Source organism: Prunus avium, chromosome 8 (genome assembly GCF_965620075.1).
Source record: "Prunus avium chromosome 8, drPruAviu1.hap1.1, whole genome shotgun sequence".
Classification (NCBI taxonomy): Eukaryota; Viridiplantae; Streptophyta; class Magnoliopsida; order Rosales; family Rosaceae; genus Prunus; species Prunus avium.
Window position 1 is genome coordinate 35,672,779 of NC_142291.1, and position 21,480 is coordinate 35,694,258.

The 21,480-nt window shown below is 37.9% G+C and overlaps 4 protein-coding genes and 1 long non-coding RNA gene across 8 annotated transcripts; 3 read left to right on the plus strand and 2 right to left on the minus strand.

The window, feature by feature from the left end:
- Positions 1-315: 315 nt before the first annotated feature.
- HINT3 (histidine triad nucleotide-binding 3) lies at positions 316-3,157 on the plus strand. 2 transcript variants are annotated; one of them, XM_088245148.1, is made up of 7 exons: positions 316-719; positions 1,101-1,156; positions 1,643-1,700; positions 2,096-2,162; positions 2,381-2,436; positions 2,675-2,728; positions 2,811-3,157. In XM_088245148.1, the coding sequence occupies exons 1-7, from the start codon at positions 516-518 to the stop codon at positions 2,937-2,939; spliced, it is 624 nt and encodes a 207-aa protein (XP_088101274.1). In that variant the 5' UTR covers positions 316-515; the 3' UTR covers positions 2,940-3,157. The 2 variants fall into 2 exon arrangements, with proteins under 2 accessions (XP_088101274.1, XP_021814179.1); XM_021958487.2 differs by having other exon boundaries at positions 322-719; positions 2,848-3,157.
- Positions 3,158-3,557: 400 nt separating this feature from the next.
- Positions 3,558-6,121, plus strand: CHIP (carboxyl terminus of HSC70-interacting protein). The gene is made up of 8 exons (XM_021958573.2): positions 3,558-3,965; positions 4,070-4,137; positions 4,240-4,303; positions 4,827-4,898; positions 5,034-5,167; positions 5,276-5,423; positions 5,526-5,636; positions 5,724-6,121. Exons 1-8 carry the CDS (start codon positions 3,861-3,863, stop codon positions 5,847-5,849), a joined length of 828 nt encoding a protein of 275 aa, XP_021814265.1. The 5' UTR covers positions 3,558-3,860; the 3' UTR covers positions 5,850-6,121.
- A 1,485-nt stretch (positions 6,122-7,606) lies between these two features.
- LOC110757039 (small ribosomal subunit protein uS2) lies at positions 7,607-9,748 on the minus strand. Its single transcript, XM_021958557.2, has 5 exons — positions 9,517-9,748; positions 8,757-9,019; positions 8,348-8,545; positions 7,988-8,213; positions 7,607-7,870 (listed from the first exon to the last, which is right to left on the minus strand). Exons 1-5 carry the CDS (start codon positions 9,653-9,655, stop codon positions 7,782-7,784), a joined length of 915 nt encoding a protein of 304 aa, XP_021814249.2. The 5' UTR covers positions 9,656-9,748; the 3' UTR covers positions 7,607-7,781.
- A 5,009-nt stretch (positions 9,749-14,757) lies between these two features.
- LOC148292650 (uncharacterized) lies at positions 14,758-16,184 on the plus strand. The gene is made up of 2 exons (XR_015826471.1): positions 14,758-15,152; positions 15,199-16,184. It is a non-coding gene; the product is annotated as an uncharacterized LOC148292650 (long non-coding RNA).
- PUB9 (plant U-box 9) lies at positions 15,216-17,792 on the minus strand. Of its 3 annotated transcripts, none has more exons than XM_021958544.2 (3): positions 17,245-17,432; positions 16,993-17,027; positions 15,216-16,512 (listed from the first exon to the last, which is right to left on the minus strand). In XM_021958544.2, the coding sequence occupies exons 1-3, from the start codon at positions 17,297-17,299 to the stop codon at positions 15,427-15,429; spliced, it is 1,176 nt and encodes a 391-aa protein (XP_021814236.1). In that variant the 5' UTR covers positions 17,300-17,432; the 3' UTR covers positions 15,216-15,426. The 3 variants fall into 3 exon arrangements, with proteins under 3 accessions (XP_021814236.1, XP_021814235.1, XP_021814234.1); XM_021958543.2 differs by having other exon boundaries at positions 16,978-17,027; XM_021958542.2 differs by lacking the exon at positions 16,993-17,027 and having other exon boundaries at positions 17,245-17,792.
- Between the last annotated feature and the right edge of the window lie 3,688 nt (positions 17,793-21,480).

The following is a 21,480-nucleotide window of genomic DNA, read 5'->3' on the forward strand; positions in this document are numbered from 1 at the left end:
ATAACTTTTATTTGTGTGTGAAAACCATGCAGAATTGTGCAATTAATCAGATTTTTTCTTTCTATTTTTTTATTTGAACGCCCAAAACAGCAAATATTAAGTTGACCATTATGAAATAATAATGAATGCCAAACCTCCCAAATTTTTCAACAAATCGTAAAATTAATAATAATAATAATAAATGCTGATGTATATACTGAAGGCAATTTTTATCATTATCTTATATATTTTTAATTTAATAAAGAAAATAAATTCTATATTCATAGCTTACCGATTGGCCCATTTGGGAGCAAAAATCTGACCATAGTTATGGCATGAGGATAAGCAAACACACCTGACCCTCTTAATTTTTTATTTATTTTATTTTGCTAAAATATTTATTTAAATAAAATAAATAAAAAACCAGCTCTGGTGTTTTGTTTCTCTGTCTTCCTAGTTTTCCACGACGTTTCAGAGGAATCGGAAAACATGGCAACAGCCATACTTGTTGTCGAAAGCTCTGTTCTTGCTTGAAAATGGAGGCTCGCAGGCTTTCCATTCTCTGTTCCCATATCTGCCCCGGTCCGACCCCGGCTCCGACCCGACTAGTTCCCGTTCCCAGCTCCGGTTGCGACCCTGGTTTCAGTAATAAGCAGCAACCCCGTGATTCCAACAAGGGGAATCTCCAAGACGACTGCGTTTTCTGCAAAATCATCCTCGGTGAATCACCGGCTTTCAAGGTAGATACAAATTGAGAAAGTAAAAGCTCGACGAATTTTTTTTTTAATTCGTTGCATTTCCCATTATATTGAAGCTGCAAAATTTCGATTATATTGAAGATGAAAACTTTCATAGCAGTATAAGACCACAGCACTGATTTTTGAGTTGTTGAGTGTGGATTGTGTAATGGGTTTTTTTTTTATAAGTATCTCTGTTTGTTCAAAATCTGTTATTTGTTTTGGAAATGTTTCTAGTTGGTTTTTTATGTGAAGTTGTTGCCTTTTTGGGTTTTTATAATACTGAAGCAATCTTCATAATCACATTTTTGTTTTGCCATGTCTGTTCAATTACTTCTGATTGTTCCGTGTTTTGATTCTCTGCGGAATTTGTTTTTCGTGCAGCTTTACGAGGATGATGTTTGCTTGTGTATATTGGATACAAATCCCCTGAGTCGTGGGTAAGGTATCATTAATCCAAGAAACAATTGTTCTTTTCTTTACTGCTAGCTCTTGTTTTTCTTTGCCTTGGAGTTTTATGGTAATTTCATTACTTGTCAGGATAAACTTCCACATATGACATATGTACACAAAGCAGCTTGTTTCACTGCATTGAAACTGTGTTTATTATAGTTTGTCAGTTTTGTGAATCATATTTGATTCAACTGTGTTTCCCTGAACAGGGCATGTTGTCTTAGTTATGGGATACGATTTGTAGCATCACATGACCACCGGACCATACTGTATGGTTTGTAAATTTGTAAAGTCTACATGATGTGCATCAGATTGACTTTAGTTCTGTATTGCGGACTTGCAAGTGTTGTGGCAATTTTGTCTGCATTTCTTTAGTATTGTAAACGCTGCATAATAGAAAGACTCGGTACAACTCTATCATCTTTACGTGACAGTTTTTTTTCCCACACTCAATTTCATACTTTTGTTCGCAGGCATTCTCTTATTATCCCAAAATCTCATTTTTGTTCGTTGAAAGCCACACCCCCAGATGTAAGTATATCCTAATGATACATCAGTTTGCAATGGGTCTGTATGAATGCCATGAATCTGTTGCTAGATATTATGAAATCTGAGCATTGCTTGCCTTCATGTGTTATGCATTAGATGATATTGATGAGAAGAATTTCTTGATATGCATATGGCAGCATAGAGTTTGTTTACATGTATGCATAAAACATAGAAGGGTATTCTCCATCATTAGGATTATAAGCATAAGGTTGATGAGAACCTTGACTATATTAATGATAGGTAACAGGTTGGACTGTAATTTTCTCTGCACATCTCATATAAGTTGTTTGGATACTTTGTAGTGTCCAATGCATGTGTTTCTGTATTTTCATGGGACATTATAATGTTGCCTGAGTTCAAGTGAACTTGCTCTGCAGGTGGTAGCTGCAATGTGTTCAAAAGTGCCCTTTATCAGCAGTGCAATCATGAAAGCCACTGATTCTGGTATGTGTTCAAAGTCATTTTATGTTGGCATCATATTTTACTTTCTTTTTGCTTCTAGGTGTACTGTCTTGCTATATAGCAATTAGGGTGTGCTGGAGTGTTCCTTAATGTTTCAAAGATACTTTCAGTGACATCCGTGATTGAAATTGCATTTTCAAGCATACCTAGCTAAGCTTGGCTGCTACAAAAAATAAACATGGGTAGTTCTGATTATGCAGATTCATTCAACTTGTTAGTTAACAATGGTACAGCTGCAGGCCAAGTTATATTTCATGTGAGTCCTTATACTTTTCTTTTTGAATTCCGATTTGATTAAATTAACAGCAGCGTACAAGAGAACTGATGTATCTGCTGTCAGCAATCAAAATTCCATAAATCTCGTTGCAACTGAACAATGTTAGCTTGTTAATGGACATTAGAATTTTACCCTTTTATGCAGCTATTTCATTATTTACCTTGGGCAATATGATAAGCTTTTGCTAATTTTACTATGTAACATGGGGTACTTTCAGACTCACATACACATAATTCCGCGCAAGGCACTTGATTGCTTATGGGCTTCTGAGGTATGCATCAGTCAGTCACATTTTATGTCTCCTTATTATGTAAAACTGGACATTCTTGAGGATATAAGTTTGATATTTGCAGAGTTTGCTTATTGTCTTGAGGATATATTACCTTGCAGAGTTTGCAGAGGCGGCCGCTGAACGTAGACCAGGAAGCCCCTCGACTTGTAGATCGAGTTCGAGAGCAATTATCATTATCCGACGACTCTGAAGGTAGCAAGGGTCAAGGATCTAGTCTTACCGGAAACTAGAGGCATATTTCATCCGGTTCCGTTGTTGTAATTTACAGTGTACAATTCTGTAAAATATCCATACTTCAATTCTTTCAAATGTTTAGCATGACTTGCAGAACTTTCTTTGTTTCATATGTACACCACTGGTTTACAGTGACACCCCCATCTATATGTGATATGTTGCATAGTTTTTGAAGCTCTGGGCCCAAAACCTCATGACCATGAGAAGTTTCTGTGGTCACTCATTTCATCATATATTCTAACAGATGTTTGTGCATTGGATACCAAACACATAAGCAAGACGTTAAAAACCCAAAAGGTCACTGCTTTTCGTTTTCCAAAATTTGGGGATTAGAAAAACAATAACTTTGATTAGGATTTCCCATTGACCAATTTGATAATGCAAATGGATCATAAAAGAGTTAAGGCATTGGCCAGTCAGACCAACCCAGGATCTTTGTTTATTTATTTATTTATTATCAAAGGGCATTTTTGGAAATCTGAAAAGTTTGACCAATGAGAGCTACTCTTGAAAAGCTTTGGGATTTTAGAGAAAGAAATTAAAAAGACAACCTACCAAAGGGATGTAAAGTGAGCTTCTAGGGGAAGGCGAAGCAAAATAACAAAAGTCTCTTTGGCCTTCTCAAACTCCCAATAACAAAATAAGGAAATTACAAAGAAACGTCTCTGACTCGCTTGAGGGTTTGGCGTTGCCTCCCTTCTTCTTCCATTTCGCGCTTTTGCTTTTTTTCGCTTTCGCCTGGAAAACTCTCGAACCCTCCAACCTCTTTCCCCGATATTCAAAAACCGCTGCTAAAACATAGAATTGCCCACACCCATATTCACAGAAACACCAAAAGAAACGATTTTGGGAGAGACCCAGAGAGATAGAGAGAGAAATGGGGCCGAGTCTCGCATTTTCTACGGCGGAGGAACTCAGGAAAGCCGGCAACTCTTACTTCAAGAAAGGGTTCTTCAATGCCGCCATCGAAGCATATACTGAGGTATTTTGTTCTTCAATTCGCTTCTCATGTGCTCTGTATGTATCAGAATGTTTATTGGGTCTTTATAATTGATGATTTCTTGTTTGTTGTTGATGGGTTTCAAGGCGATAACTCTGTGCCCTGATATTCCTGTTTATTATACGAATCGCGCCCTTTGCCATCTGAAGCGTAAGTATGTATGATCACCCGCTCTTTCTCTGTATTTTCAATTATGAAAAAAATGAAATTTTGTCATCGAATTCTTGTACTTCTTTTAATGTTGTAAGTAATGCAGTGATTGGACGAGAGTGGAAGAAGATTCTCGGAAAGCTATTCAGCTTGAACACAACTTAGTTAAGGTAAATTCTTATGCTTTGGCTTTGGTATTTTTTAAAATAAAATAAAAAAATTTGCCCTTTCTATAAATGTGGTTGCCTATTTGTTGTCTGTTGCCCAAGAATAAAGCATGGTTTGGAGGAGTGAGATTTGGTACATTGCTACCCTTCTTGTATCTAATTGAGTATCTAATAATTGCCTTGGTGCTGCAGAAACTTGCATTAATTGTTGAATTGTAATGAATTGAACGTTAACATTCTAATGAATCTTTGGCCTGAATTTCTTTTTCAAACATGCTATCATTTTATGAGTTAAATGCTTTTAATACAATTTGAGCATATTCAGGTGGTTAAAGGAGTGTTAATAAGAGTTCCACCTACATAGTGGCACGAAAGCATGGATTCTTTATATGCTTTGTGTTCCTGACTTTCCTGGTTGAGAATCTTACGCTTTTACCTAATGTCTTCTTCTTTAATGGAAACTTTTCCTTCTTCTTTTGGATCATAATGGTTTCATGTAGTTCATTGAAAATTTGTTGCATGACAGGCTCACTATATGTTGGGGCTTGCATTACTACAGAAGCAAGAGTACGCTGATGGAGTTAAGGAATTGGAAAGGGTAAGAAGTGGTTTATGTCTAGCGTACTTTGTATTATAAGCATCGAGCATATTTCTCTTAGTTGTTTGCCCCTTTTCAGTTGATTATGTTAGAGGGAAAATTCTATTGAAGTTTTGTTTCAACTTCCTTGTACAGGCTTTGGATCTTGGGAGGGGCGCCAATCCGAAGGGTTATATGGTAGAGGAGATCTGGCAGGAGCTTGCAAAAGCGAAGTACATGGAGTGGGAGGATTTATCAAGCAAACGTTCATGGGAATTGCAAAACTTGAAGTATGTCTCCTTCAGGCCTGTGATGTCTGAAAAGGTTTTCAAAACTGAATAATTATTTGATGTTCATTTTTCTGGTTGCTGCTTCATAAAACTTGTTTCATGTCTCAGAGAAGCTTGTGAGAATGCTCTCAAAGAGAAACATGACGCTTTTGAAATGGAAGGGTTTTTGGATGAAGCTGGTCCTACTCATATGAGACAGTTAGAGGCTTTAGGAAGAGTGTTTGAGAAAGCTGCAGAAGCTGACACACCAAGTGAGGTCAGTAGAGCACACGGTTTTCTTTATCTTCCATTTTCCTTCGTGCTTTTTCTTTTAAGAAGAATCTCAATTATCATGTGACAATGTTAAAAAAAACTTCAGGTGCCGGATTACCTTTGTTGTAAAATCACTCTCGACATATTTCGTGATCCTGTGATTACTCCTAGTGGGGTTACATATGAGAGATCAGTGATCCTTAACCATCTTGAGAAGGTAATGTTTGGTTGCATCTACTAATACACTCTACTTATATGTATATATCTACATTAATCTCCAACTCTTTTGTTTGCAATCATCTAGGTGGGTAACTTCGATCCAATCACACGTGAGCCACTTGATCAATCACAGTTAATACCAAACTTTTCCATAAAGGAAGCAGTCGAAGCATATTTGCAAGAACATGGTTGGGCTTACAGAACAGAGTGAAGGTTTATTTTTCTTCTGAACAAACTTAGAAGAGTCGAGATAGTGATGCTAAAACATGTAATGAACTACAGTGGGAGAGTGCAGTATCCTATAGGTATGCTTGTTGTGTCTGATCTTTTGTGCCCTCAATCAATGTTGGTCGCTGTTATTTATATTTGCAGTGTTTTTTATGTATGATGCTGTGCCCTCAATCATCATATTGCAGAAGGTCCTTATCCTTTTTGAAATTGTACAGAAACCAGTTAGATTATTGATTACTGAACCTTTGCATAGATGAGCGCCCATCTGATTCAAATTTTGTGGTTCATTAATTTGTTTTATTTTTCTTGGCTTCAAAAAGCGACGGGTATTAACACTCGGGTTCATGGTGCTTCTAGGGTTTGATCCCTCGTTTTTCAAATACTTTCCCTCGACCAAACTGTTCTAACCCTAGCCAATGGGTTCTTAGCTTTAGCGGTAGTGGTCTATGGTTTGCACCTTATGACACTCTGTGAGAATGCCCCCCTCCCCTTCCTAACTGTGGGAAAAAAAACACACCTTCCAAGACTATGAAGGGGGGAGGAGAGCTTTGACTCAACACGAAAATTTGCCATGTCATATTTTTTTGTATAAACAAATTTTTTTTCTTTAATTTCCTTCTAATAGAAGATTAGGAGTTTTTAATTAATTCAGTTATTGTATTTATTTTTAGTCCCTGTGGCGGCGATCTAGAAAAAGTACCTCACTATGTATTTCGTTACTCGCATATGCTTGAGCAATCAAAAATAAAGGAGACAGGTCTGGAAGCTTCAAGATATTTTTTTGTTGTTAAGATTTTAGATAATTAATTTCAGCAGCAACCACGTAAAACCACTCGAATTCTCGGGTTATTTTCAAGTTACCCTAAAATTTGTCAATACTTTAAAGTTCCCTTCCTTGTTCTTCATCTTCATGACCATTGAACTCCATAAACGAGATACGCACCAGACCTATCACCTTAATAAACCGAGTCACTTGAGTGAGGGTGCAGCCATTGATTGGGTCGTCCTCTTCCACTGTTGTGACTGTCGGGGAAGAGAACAGCAGAGCATAGATGGCTCTGATAGTCATGACAATGATGACGAGCCTGACGATCAGAGCTAGCTGTGTTCCGATGTTATCTTCGTTGCCCTGCCACTTGCCGGATCCAGAACAGGGGTTGATTTTATTGTTTTTGACCATTCAAGTGGCTTCAGCCCTTCCTCGTTTCCATCCAAACAAGTGGAGCTTGAACTCATTTAGACCCTTCTCAGCCACCACTCCGGATTCCATACTCTACACTGCAATCTTCTTCCCATGATGCAATCCCCCTTTGTACACAGTTAAAAACCTCCAATTTCCTAACATATTATCCTCACCATCTGAACGTGATATGAACCGCTACTTGCCCTCAATTTGAACAAACTATCAATTGAATCATATTCAAATCCATAAATAAAATTTTTGAACCCTAAGCCTACAAACAATCCCCAAAAGAATTATTGGCAGACCCCAAGACGCAAGATTGGACCAATTTGCCGCTCCATAACTAACATTAGTGAGATAGATTTGACAGAAAATAGAAATACTCAAAACATCGAGGACAACCAAAGCAGTATGGACCTTTTGCCAAAACCAACTCGAGCCTCAGCGAGGTCTCCCAACCAGAATTCACCTACATCCTCTCTTCTGTTATCTTCCTTTAGATCCACCCCACAAATAAATATAGGGAATTGTATTGCCAAAAATTTTATATTGGGTTTAATTGCAAAATTGTTTGTATTTCAATAGAGGGAGCCAATCTAGAACAGTTTCAAAAACAATCCATCTTTCAAAATGGAATCACAATCCTTTTAGAAACCCAAAAAGAAAGAAATGAAAATCTAGTCTATTACAGATTCAACTACGTTGTTATGAGCAGCACTCTTTAGAATTTCATAAATCCCAGCCAGTTGCAGTAGGAGCACCATCAACTAAAGGAGCAGGAACAGGTACTGGCTCCCCCCACCCATCTGCAGCAGCGACTGCACACAAACACATAAACCAGACAGGGAAAAAACAAACATAAGTAGCAGAAATAGACAACAGAAGTGCGATGATAGCACAAAATTTACAACAATAACAAGGTTGATAAGTGAAACCTGGTTCTGCAGTCCAGCTAACAACAGGAGCTGCTGCGATAGCTGCAGGGGCATCAGTTGGCCAAGGAGCATCAGAAACTTGGGCAGGCCATTGATCACCAGCAAGACCACCAGCAAGGCCGCCAGCTGCAGAATAATCTGTAATTCCATAATCCGCCGCTGTAGCAGCTTCTTCCTCCTCCTTTTCCTTGGCCTCCTCAGGCTCTCTATAGAAGAATAGATCAACCTGCAAGCAGAAATTTTGAGCCATGATAAGTAGTTTAGAGAGTATCTCTTAAGTAAGCTCCTAGTTGCTTTACATGTAATGCACAAAAGTCCAGACATACAATTTCAAATTCAAAAGTGGTGTTCTGTGCTTACCATGACATCCCACTTATGCCCTGGACGGAGGGAGCCACGCATCTGCAAAACCATCCTTGCTAGGATCCAGAAAAGACATCCTATGCTGTGCTTACCCTTATTATTGGCAGGGATGCCAATATCAACATAACGCATGGGAGAATCAGTATCACAGAAAGCAATTGTTGGAATGTTTCCAAGAGCTGCTTCCTTAATTGGCTGCAGGCACATAAAGATTATTAGAACACACTGAGATAACAAGCATAACAAAATTGGGAAATAATATAATATAATATAATAACACACACACAAACAGAAAATAAATAAAAATTTCACATTTAACAAGCCCTGGATAATAACATCAACTTTACTGTTGCAACAGTCTTCAAAAGAACATAGAAGGACCCCAGAAATGAAAGTTGACCGTCACCTGGTGATCTGTTCTTGGATCAGTCAGAATGAGGAGACGGGGCTCATTGAAAGATGTCTGAAGCTGATTGGTAAAGGTTCCTGGGGTGTGTCTTCCAGCAATTGCATTAGCCCCAGTGTGCTGAGCAAACTTCAGAACAGCCCTCTGACCGTAGGGCCTTGCCGATTGTACAATAATATCCTTGGGATTTTCAATCGCAACAATCACCCTGGCAGCCAGCTGAAGCTTGTCCCATGTCTTTCCGAGATTGATAATGTAAATCCCTGAGATTGACCAAATCAGTATTTGAGTACTAAGTGCCAATTCAATAACCCAAAAGATTTGTTCCTATAACACATCAAAACCTAACAAAACAATAGGGAGAACTATGTCAAATCACAGTGTTTCTTGTTCACATAACTCAACAACAAATCAGTGCAGTCAAAAACTAAAAACAATACCCACAGTCCCCAAAATGCAATTAAATAATATTTAAACAAAACATTTCATGTTCTAAAATCAAGTAAATTGAACAGAATGAGCAGTTCACAGAGGCACATTTCAATATTAACTTAGAAGAAAATTACAACAAAATGTACCTATGCTAACAAATAAAACTAAAACTAAACAATCTATATACGAGATCTGTCAAAAACAGATACCGTACAAATTAGAAGGTGCCCATCATATGCATTTTCTCAGAATCCATCACAAATCCAAAAGCATAAACAAAAACTAAGAAAAGGATTGTATCTGACGAAAACAGAGGAGATATTTATACCATCATTGCGGCGCTTGAAGACGTATCTTTCCATCTGAAAATCACAGTTTTTGGTGCCCAGATGGACCTCAGCGGCAAGCATCATCTGGATGTCAGCCTCTTTCTGACTGAGCAGGCGAGGAGGCGATGCATTCGCCATGCTTGAGACTTGGACAGAGAGAAACGAGTCTCTGAAAACCCTAATCCGGGAGGTTTTATGAGCGAGAGCGAAGCTGCGAAGAGTCTAGCACTTTGAGTTTATTTCCCTTATATATGGGAGGCTGCGAGCTGAAACCCTAGGAGCCCTTCGTGTAATTTTTTTTTTTTCTCTCGCTTCGTTTTTTTTGTTGGCTCTTTTTCGGGGTAAATACGAAAATGCTTTTTACCGCGTTGTTCTCTCGTTATCACATGATCAATTTTATTCTTGTGCTCGAGTATTTTAGCCAATATGCCCATTTCAGGTAAATTAATTAAACCTTATGAAATTGTTGTTAACAAAAAATAATTATAATAATTTCCTTCTGAATGAGAGAGGATGGTATGAAAACTACGCGGCTTTGAAGGAGGGGGCAAAGAAATTGGTTTTGGGGTGGAACCTCAACTTCCTTCATTGAATACCCTCAAAATCTGGACAGAGCCGGCCCTGGCCCAGGGCTACCAGGGCCACAGCTCGGGGCCCAAAATGTCTTTGTCCTTTTACTTTTATTTATTTTTATATTACTCCATTTACTTAAGTTTACAATGTAAATAAGGAAGTACCCCCCATTTGGATTCAAATAAAAATACTAGAAAATCAAATTCCCACCAAATCAAAATATGAAAATTCAGTTTTAGTGCAAAATACGATTTAGGCTAAAAATGATGGCTCATTAAGTCAATATATACTTCATACTAAAATCCCATAAAATCAAGTTTTCTTATTTGATGTGTAAGGAACAAAAGCCGCCAAAAATTATCTTGAGAAAATGATTATTCCGAAAAACTATTTTTCATACTTAGTCAATATTGAGTTGAACATTTCATGCTTGAGTGTGATTGATCATATTTTTAGTTTCTTTATTGCTATTGCCTCTAACTTGTTGTGGTGATTGTTTAGATTTTTATTGTCATTAGTTCTATTTAATATAAAATTTAAAACTCCGGAAATCTTAAAAAGACAAAAAAGAAAAATAAGACATAAGTCTAAAAAAGATCTTTAGAAAAATATTTTCTTAAAAAAATCAATGCTTAGTTTATTTTTAAAAAAAACTACAGTTTCAGTTATTAATGTGTGTACATGGGCACACTTTAGATTTTCGCCCTAGGCCCTTGAGAGCTCAGGACCGGCTCTGAATCTGGATTGAAATCAACTAGAAGGGAGTAGTTGATTCGATTTCAATACCTTGATTCCCTTATCTAACTTTTACAATTCAACTTTCTTAAAACCTTCGTTTCAAACATTACTTGTTTGAGGTCAAACGATACCTCATATCAACTACTGAAATTTGTACTAACAATGCTAATACTGAACTCAAAAGTAATAGAAATATTTGCTAAACCATCTGGTATGTTTAGTTATTAGTTATTAATCATATAGAATTACGTCTAAGCGTATAATTTACAATCTAACAACATATATACTATGTGTGCATGAGTCATAGCAAGACCATACCAAACGGTGACGTTACTGGCATAGTTTACTGGCATAGTGTATAGATGGTGGTTTGTCAATGTGATCACTCATTATTCATAATTACCGATCAAATGTGTAGAGGTGTACAACATGCAGGCCGGATTTGTGACGAGTCCAGACCATTTATATTTGGACTGGCTTGTTTAAATTTGGACCGACACGGCTGGCCCGTTTATAGGTTGGAATGTAATTGTTGAAGTGAGTCTCCTAATTAATCAATGAGATTTATTTCCTTGATTAATTAAGGGATTTACTTTCCTATTTTATAGATTTATTTCCTTGGTTAATTAAGGGATTTACTTTCCTATTTTATATAGTTGTTAAATCATTGTATAATTAGGAGATATTCTCCTAATCCTTTACTAGATCTAATTCCTTGTAAAGCACTCGTGTGAACTCTTATATATACCTCCTTATGGAGATGAATAAAAAAGAACCTAACATATTCAAAACTCATATTCATATTTTAGCATGGTATCAGAGCAATCGATCCTCGGTTGTCTCTAAATTCTCATATCAAAATTTCTCCTCCCCTCCTCTTCAAAGGGGGGGAAGGGGGAGTGAAAAATGATCTGTTTCTCTTTATCATGGAGATTTTGCCTTTTTCTTGACTCCGACATATCTCTTCAGGGGAAGAAGAGAATTGAAGAGAAATTTCTATGTTCTTAAACCGTGTTCACAGGGTTTCTGTGTCATTTAGCCGTGTTCACAGGATTTCTGTGTCCTTTTAGCCGTGTTCACAGGGTTTCTATGTCCTTTAACCGAATTCACAGGGTTTCTGTGTTCTCTAAATTCTCGTATCGAAATTTTCTTGAAACACAAATCGTATTCCTCAAATTTCTCATACTCAAATCAAATCCCTCAAATCTAAAGTCCTCAAATGCCTTATCTCAAATTTCTCATACTCAAATCAAATTCCTCAAATCAAATTCCTCCAATCAAAATCCCTCACATTCTCATATCACATATGTAGGGGTCTTTTTCTTCCGGTAGCTACAGATGGGCTGGGCCGCCGTAAGGAGCAAAATGGCTGAAATTTTCCCCTTGTGTCTGAGTTCAAAGATCAGACTCCAAAATGTTTCGAAAGGGTTGTAAAGCCTTAGGAAACACCTTGGTTACCTTCACGAACGAAAATAATAGCTGCTTACAGATAAATTCTTGGCTTAGCATGAGAAGCTTGTGGCATGGGAGCAAAATCGACATGAGTTTAGCACTGAAGAGAAAACTGAGTGTTCTTAGGAGAAAAAGGGGTATTAAGGTAGGAGATGGAGAGTTTGCAAAGAGGTTTGGTTGAGAAAGGAGGGAAGGAAAGGAAAAGATGGCTTGGTCGCTATTTCCGGCAGCTCGACAGTGACTCTGTCAAATGTCAGAATAGCATGACAAAGGGAAAAGCTGAGGGAGGAGATGAACTAAGCACGAAAATTGCTGGGTTTTGCATGCAAGAGAGGAAGCTTGCTCTCTGGTTGTGTGTTGTTCTTTGTTGGGTAGAAGAGGCCCTATTTATAGGCACTGGAAGCCATCTGTTTTCAAGAAACCCTCATGACTTCCTTCCTATTTTTCCAAGCTTTTCCCTTCCTTTCTCTCCTCATCCTTTCAATCATCTTCTTGTGGTGAAATCTACTCTGCTCCTCTGCATAAAATCAGGGATTTTGGGGGCTCAAGGCCCCCTTTCCCGCGGCTGCCTCTGTGAAGAATTCCTATTTTCATCCCTCTCATTTTTCTTCTTTTCTCCTCTTTCCATGGCCAGATCTAATGAAGAAAAGAAATGGCTATGTATGCTGGTTCGAAAAGTGGCATCCTTCCCTGCGCACCAATATCCCTTGGTCCTTTGGATGTTGTAGCTTGGAACTTGTTCCTTCCTGCGCTGAAGCCTCTCAGTAGCTGCGCACGTGGTCCTCCCAATTTCCTTCGTGGCTTTCTGCTTCAACCAAGTGCTGGAGCTTTGCAGCTCTTCTATTGTAATTGTATGGGCCAAGTTGGTTTGTTGAGTAAGTGGGCTATCTCTTTCAAGCATTGGGCTTTTTATGGTTGAGTCAATAGGCTATTTTGGTTGGGCTATTTGGGTTAGGATATTTTGGTTGGGATATTTTCTCTTTGTGCTCACCCACATGTTTGGGCCTAAGAAATGGGCCTGAGTTCCGAGGCTCCCAAGCAACCCCGGGACTTCCATTTCTTGGCCCATCAATGGGCCTCATGTCAACTTATTATCATCCATACTACAACCTACTCAAGCAAGCCACAGGCACCTTGCGTGGCTTGGGCCCACTTAAGCTTGTAGCGTGGTGTGTTGCTTATTTGCTTGGCGTGGCATGTGTGCAAGCGCATATGACGAACTTTCACGTGCCCAAATCAAGTTTCTTCTCGGTAAGGTATTGCATTGGGGCGAGAATTTATTTGGGCCGAACCGTGACTTTTTTGGGCCTCAACAACATCTTACTTCCGCTGCGATGTCAGGAATCCCTACGATTCTCCCTCTTATTGCATACTCAAAACAAAACGACCGGTCGCCCGAAGCAAACGACCGGTCGCCCGAAGCAAACGACCGGTCACCAAAGATTCTGCCTGAATTGCATGGATTATCGACTTGGGTGCTACAAATTTCATGACTCACTTACCAAGTTGGGCATTTGTGACGTATATGCACCAACTTGAGGAGGAGTGTTGAAGTGAGTCTCCTAATTAATCAAGGAGATTTATTTCCTTGATTAATTAAGGGATTTACTTTCCTATTTTATAGATTTATTTCCTTGGTTAATTAAGGGATTTACTTTCCTATTTTATATAGTTGTTAAATCATTGTATAATTAGGAGATATTTTCCTAATCCTTTACTAGATCTAATTCCTTGTAAAGCACTCATATGAACTCTTATATATACCTCATTATGGAGATGAATAAAAAAGAACCTAACATATTCAAAACCCATATTCATATTTTAGCAGTAATTTGATGGCATGCTTGATGCTTGTGTCCTTGATTAATAAGAAGTTTATAGAGACAAGTAGACAACCTATCTAAATCACATTTCTCTTGTCAAATATGACCTGGCCACTGCTCAAGATGAACTTTTTCTACGTACAATTATGTGCCCATAAACGACAAGTACACAAAATATGGCGGTGACACCACAGTGGAAAAGTGGGCTAAACTCTCCCTTCCTCTCTCAAAGTGCACCCAGATTCAATTCACGTAAGAGATAATTCCCCTCCTCCTCCCTAGCGAATGACAAAAAACGAAAACATGATGTGCACAAACACGTGGTTCACTCAGCAAAAGCCATGTCTCTCGGGACCCCTAGGCCAATTATTTCATGAATTCCTTTTCATTGTGAACATATAAGCCTAAAAGATTAGGTTTTGTAGTATTCAAAGGTAAAAACAGCTTCATTATTGTAAAATGGACAAAAAATAGAGTCCCCATGAGTTTGACGGAGGGCACGAAAAGTAAGTGCAAGGAATCAAAGATGAAGAAGAATCTCACATCACTGTCCACACAAAAATCCTCCAGAATATCAAAAGGGACGATGGAGGAAGGCCAAAAGAAGATAAATACAGAAATGAAATGATAAATTTGCCGATTTGCCATAGTTTTTTTTGTGCTAACTGCTATGCTCTCTGCTATCTGCTCCAACGAATAGTTCACAGAAAAGAGAAGGGCATCTTTAATCAGTGGACCACAAACACTAGATGCCATGGCAAGGCACCATTCAATATGGTCACATTCTTCTCGTTTGCATTTTCAAAATTTTTTGGTTATCCGCAAGGCTCTGCAACTGCATCCATTCGTTCATAAATTTGGAATCATCTACATTGGTAAGTGTTTTTTGGCTTTATTTCAAGGTCAAAAAGTGAGTAAAGGATCCCACTACTGGATTGTAGTGAAACAAATGCGTCTCCAATAATTGTTGAACGTTGGGTTGGCAAATTTCATGGTTTTGTTGAAGAAAGAAGGGTAGAAGAAACTGCCAGTTTTGTGCAGAAACAAAGGTTTGAGAACATCTCCAAGAAAGAAAACAAAGAATTATATACAAAGGTTTGAGAACATCTCCAAGAAAGAAAACAAAGAATTATATATAAAAATATATATATATGATACATAGCTTGCTTTTTATTAGTTTATGGCTAGCTTCTGAACCTGAAATTGAAACTCTAGAAGATAAAAAGAGAACATACAAAACAGGGTTTGAGATGACCACATGATGCCTGAGTACTATACTGATAGGTGAAGAATTTACAAAATATACTCACAAAGGAGATCTCATCATGCAGTATGTGTGAGATTTACAGTCCTGTTCAGTCTATCAAGAATGCCACTAGCTTTCCTCTTAGACCTTGAAGTCCCATTCTGTGCAAGCTCAGATATTGTTCCGTAAGTGTTCTCTTCTTCCCGAATTTCCTTCCACTTGGTTCGATCGTTTAAACAGATTGTGTGAAGGACTGCAATGCAATTCTCCTTGTTGCGTCCGCAATTGGTCTCCCTGATAACACGGAGCAAGCAAGGAACGGCTCCAAGCTCTCCCATTTCCTCCACAGCCTTGGGATGGCTTGAGAGCATTGCAAGGATGGCCAACAACTCATCAACGTGCATACGGTTACTTATCTTCTTGAGAATTGTCCTCACTGCCCCGTCTCTCACAGCTCTTGCCTTGTTCTCATGGGTGATGCATAGGTTGAAAATTGCAGAAGCAACATCTTTCATAGCTAATGGATGCCCCTCATCTAGGAGGGCGATGAGGGGTTTTAGGGCACCGGATTTCCCAATAAGTGCCTTGTTGGAATCCAGAGCTGACAAAGTGAAAAGGGCTGCTGCTGCATTGCTCCTTGTCTGAATGGTTCCTGACTGCAATGCTTCAATTAGTAAAGGAATTACCATTGGACTTTCTGCCACAAGCTTCTTGTTGTTGTCATGGATTGAAAGATTCAAGAGTGTCGTGATCACGTCTTCTTGGAGTTCCGGGTGAATACCATCTTCAAACTTGCCCTCAGATAGTGGACTGAGCAGTTGAGGGATGGCATGTATAGACTCGCCAAAAAGTGCCCGGAAAGAAGGCATCCTCTTTGTCAACAACCGAAGCTCCTTTGCAGCTTCTTTCTGCTCAGGCAATCCAGAAGACATCTTCTGGAGCAAAGAAAGAAAATGGTCTCGATCCGATTCTGTTATACCATCCTCATTGACAAGGAGAACAGGATCCGACAATTCAATCCCTCTATTCTTACACCATTGCGATATCATTTCACGAACCAAGTGATTGGGAGTAAGGATTGTGTGCGAGAGTACTTGTTGGGTTCGAGGGCATATCCTGTTGCCCGCCTTTAGCCCTTTTTGGATGAATGGTCTGTCATATGTCTGTCAATAAAAAGAACAAAAAAAGAAGCGGATTTAGAACACACTTGCCAAATTAAAGATCATGGAGGAGACCAGATCATGTGATTTGGAACATATTGCTTCTCTGCTAAATTCTTCTGCTATGATTAAACTGATTTGAAGAATTTACAGAGAAGCAATATACACACAAAGGAGCTGTACTTACCAGAATTTAATCTAAAAAATCCTCAGAAAACTGGCAATATTTATTTCTGAAAGGAAACTACACTCAGACATGTTCAATTTTACCACCATAAATAGGGAGGGAAAAAATATCTCAAAAACTTTAGCCAATCAAACAATTAGTGCTTTAAATTCAAGTTCCAGAATCAGTACAAACAGGACAGCACCTTAAATCCACACTGTAACTTCAACCAACCACCAGATAATTAAAAAAATACTAGAAAAAGTAAAAAACTGTAACCAAGGAAGAAGACAATAAATCACCTTCCTTTTACGTACCACACAAATTAAATCCTCAGAGCTCCGTTTGGTTGCTGAGAAAGTGAAAGGAAAACAAAATAAAAACTTCAAATGCATAAAGAATCTAAGATCTTTTCCTTGTCGACATTTTCTCAGCCCAACAAAACAGAAGATGAAGGGAAATTGCAGAAACTGAAAGCACCAACAAAGGACTAAAAGCTTCGAATTTGACATTAAAAACCAGAAAAAACAGAGCAAAATGTAAAAACCCAAGTGGCAAAGAAAACCAACCTCGCCTGTAGAAACAATCACAGGGTCTCTCATCAACTCCTTGGAAAGTGGACATCGAAACTCTGGAGGGCAAGAAAGAACATCATTCAGCTTCAGAGACAGCGATCTCTTCTTGAACTTCAATTCCTTGAGAGCCGAGAGAGTGTCTTTGGCCTGATCGATTGTTTGGGTGCTGAAATCCTCGTCGTCAACAATAGCCCTCACCAGCCTCTGCAGCTCCTTCTTCAATTCTGTGGCTTTGGCCACCATAGCCGGATCAGAATCAAACACGCCAGTCTTTGCCATTTCGGTTAATTTTGGTTTCTGGGTCTTGGGTTTTGCTATGTGGGGATTGAATGATCAAATGGAATTGTGGGTTCTGAGAATGGTGAAGCAGAGAAGGAGAATGGTAGTGGGTGCCATTGTTGTCTCTGTTCTTTCTTGTTCTTCTGAAGGAAGCCAAGTTTAGTCAAATACCAAAACCAGACACACAACACACACGCATCCCACCCTTCTCTCTCTCTCTCTCTCTCTCTCTCTGAACTAGGGTGTTCTTATAAATAGTCTAATTAAACCGAAGTTGGAAAACTTTGTTACGGTTTTGTTATTTATCCTCATCTTTTTACAAACTGTGTATAGCCATTAATAATAACACAAAACCATTTCTGAATTTCCACAAGACTTTATTTTTCTCTCTCTCTTTTTTGTTTCCTGTTGGGTTTTTGGTAGCTAATTTACAAGGCTTGTAAATGAATAAATTGAAAATCGTATTTATTATTCCACAGCTTTTTCACTGACCAAGCAATAAATATAAAGTTATCTGGTTTTTCTGAATGAATTCAATTCAGCAAAAACAACTTTAGAATTCTCGAATTGTTTTTATATTTTCGTTTTCTAATTTCTCAGCTCACTGTTTCTAAAATACTTTTTTTCAATGAAACTTCCTTGACTAAGAAAAATATTTATTTATTTATTTATAAACCCTTTTCTGTTTTCTCCTTTTGATTGCATCATCAGCCCACAAATGCAATGTTTCGTCATTTCTGGAATACCATAAATAAATCAAAGACTATTCTATTTATCCTTTTTATTTTATTGGAATTAAACCCTAATGTAGGTTAGTCTACAAATCAACTTTAAGAAAAAGAATCCTCTCACAGACTTATAACATGTCATTATTTGACATCATTGGTAAAGAAACCCCTTTACATTTAGATACATGAAATGCTTAATGTATCTTACTAAGCCACTTTAAAAAAATCTCACTAGTTTCGAATGAATATGTTTCTTCTTGTTATTCTAATTCACACATTTACAACGTGAAGTTGAAAGTATAAACAAAATATCAGTATTAATAGTGTGATACTGAAGTAAGATTACGTGATATCACTCGTCTACTCATATTATAACAAATGAATAACTTATATCGTGTATCCATATTTTAATACCATACAATAATTACTCTTAAACATAAAGGGGATGAAAAAGTTATAAGTTGAGTGGTGTCAAAGAAAGATATTTTTTTTCGGAAATCAATCTCAAAGAAAGATTTGATCTGTTGGCAACAAAAATAAAAGGGCAAAAAAAAATGGAGATGAGTAATTAAATTGTAAAATTATGAAATGTGGTAGGTCCCATAAGGAGGGGTGGGCCCCTCATGTATGCGGTCACGGAATCCATAGGATAAACAGCTGGAATGACGCGTCAGAAAGCTTCCTCACTACTGCACTTACTCAACCGAGTCAACTCGCTCACTCGCTCTAATAAACTCGTTCTCACAGTCAGAGAAGTGGACCAGAGAGAGAGTGTTACTATATGCAAAACAGTATCTATCAAATCGGGGTAGAATCACCTGTATCCTGCCCTACAGTAACACACTAGTCCATTAGATTTGTAATTAATAATTTTCTTGGTGATTAGTTTTTGTTTAAATTAATTAAATTGGGGGCAAGGCATAAGGTGCGGGACCCAGGGCTGCTATGGGAATTCGCATCATTGCCATGTGTGGTGGTGGGCGGAAACAGGGAGGACATGTGTGATTTGATTTAGGGTATTCGACACGTGTCATTCAATTTCCTCGCCACACAAATTAAGTGAGTATTATGAGTTGGACCATCACCCACTTTATTTCATTAAAGCAAACCCAAAATTTAACACAAATTAATTAGCACAATCATGTCAATCCTTAATTCCCGCCTCCACTCGTGTAAAATTTAGGTCAAACAAAAGGGGGCAATGCAATCAAGTGTATTGAATGAAATGATATGATTTCGTATTGTACACGTTATGTTAGGTTGTTTAATTGCGAATTGAAAAGACTTCAATACGAGATAAATGAATAATATGTAAGTTCAATGATAAAGTTTCATAATATAGCAAGAATGTCGTAATGTGATGAAAATGAGAGAAAACGTAAGCACGAATGAGTTGAAAACGAAAGACCCCAACGAATAGCTAATTGGGAGGCTCTAAAGCAACTTCTAAACCACGGAAACTCGAAGAAAACAAAAATCTTATGCACAAATGTAGTATGAACATGTGAAATGTTGAATATATGAAAAGTTGTGTGTATATGTAACGATCATATTGATTGTTGATAATAAAAGAAAAACGAGTTTGGTAGGTTTTGTCAAAATCAGGAGAAGTTTAAGAAATTCCCAACAAACAAAATCCGTCAATTTTAAAATCATCTAGAACCTGAGTCCTAACTGATGGCTCTGCCTACGGTGCTACCAAATTTAGGGCTTCAAATTCTACCTAGGTTTAGCCAATAATACTATAGATACTAATTTTTTAAATTTTTTAATTTTAAAAAAATAATGAAGGTTTGCTTTCTATATTATTTTTATTTTTTGATTCTAATTTCTTTAATAACGGCTGGAAAATTGTGTTAAAAGAGTGTGGAGGAAGGCTCCACAAAAAAAGTCAAATCCACCATTTGTGATTGAAGGTCCTTTTCTTCTATGTTGTGTCTTGTACTTCATTTTTTATTTATTTTTCTTCTGCTAGAGACGAAAAAGTTGTGTCTTCTTGTACTGTAGCCAGCAGTTTCAGTTTGGGTCAGGTTTTGTTTTGTCCTATCAATTTTTTGCCAGCCTAAACAAAATGCCACAACCATTCATTTTACTGTTTGTTCATCAACCAAGACAGTTCAGGACCCACAACCAATAATGTTTATATTATGAAATACTATACTCAAAATTCTAAAGAAATAAACGTTTATATGGTGAAATAGATTAGTGGTATCAGGTTTGAATTTCTATGATACCGTGGTTGTGTTGCGTGTGTGTGAGAAACGCTCATTTTCTATAGTTTAGATTATCTTTCGTGCTAAAAAAAGAGTGAAAAAAATAAAGAAGGAAAAATAGAAAGGGAGTTTTAGAGGGAACCCAAATTTAGGGTTTGTCACAATTTTTCTTTTGGACTATAAACGATAAAAGCTAATTTTCAGCTGGTCTATATGGGGTCCAATCCTCACCACAGCGACGTGCAAAGCAAGGCTCACCGTTCCTCCTTGGTGGCAATTGGGGCCTACCTGCGTATTACACGTGTCTTTGTTTTGTGAGGCCACCATCTCCACGTGTACAACGCCACTTTTGTCATTTTGGGTAAGGCCAAATGCCCAGAGACACCTGGGCAGCTTTGCCGTCATTCATTTCCTCCACCACCCAAAAAATATACAGGAAGAGTGTTACAATAATCGTCGACTCGCGTGGATTTATCTGGGGGATTAATGCATTGTGAGTTTCATATGCATCAATCGACAAGATCAAACTCACGGTCGTATCCGTGACCAAATGTTGCACTTCTCAACTACAAATGTGTGCAAAGTCTTTGATAAAGAGATGCGGAAGAATGGCAGATATGCAAATGCATTACTGTCTCTGTCAGATAAAAATGCTTCAGTAGTAGAAATTCACAATTAAGCTTTAGTTCTTATGGAAGGACTGTACAGAGATTGGCTTTAGATTCATGAGGGCCTTCTCATAGGATATAAACGCATGAAACCATTCCGATATTTATACTTTACAAACAATCCTGATTTAAATTAGTAGAAAATACCAAAACAAAATGGGAGCTGACAATTACCAAGGCCCAACAAAATCGGAACTAATAATACCAAGGCCCTAAACCAAAAGAGCCCAAGTTGCATTTGGGTCACAGCAAGCGGTTCATCAGAAATTAGGGTTAATCGTTTTATTAGTCATTGAATTTAGACCCGATTTGCATTTGAGTCCCTCAATTTTCAAAATCATT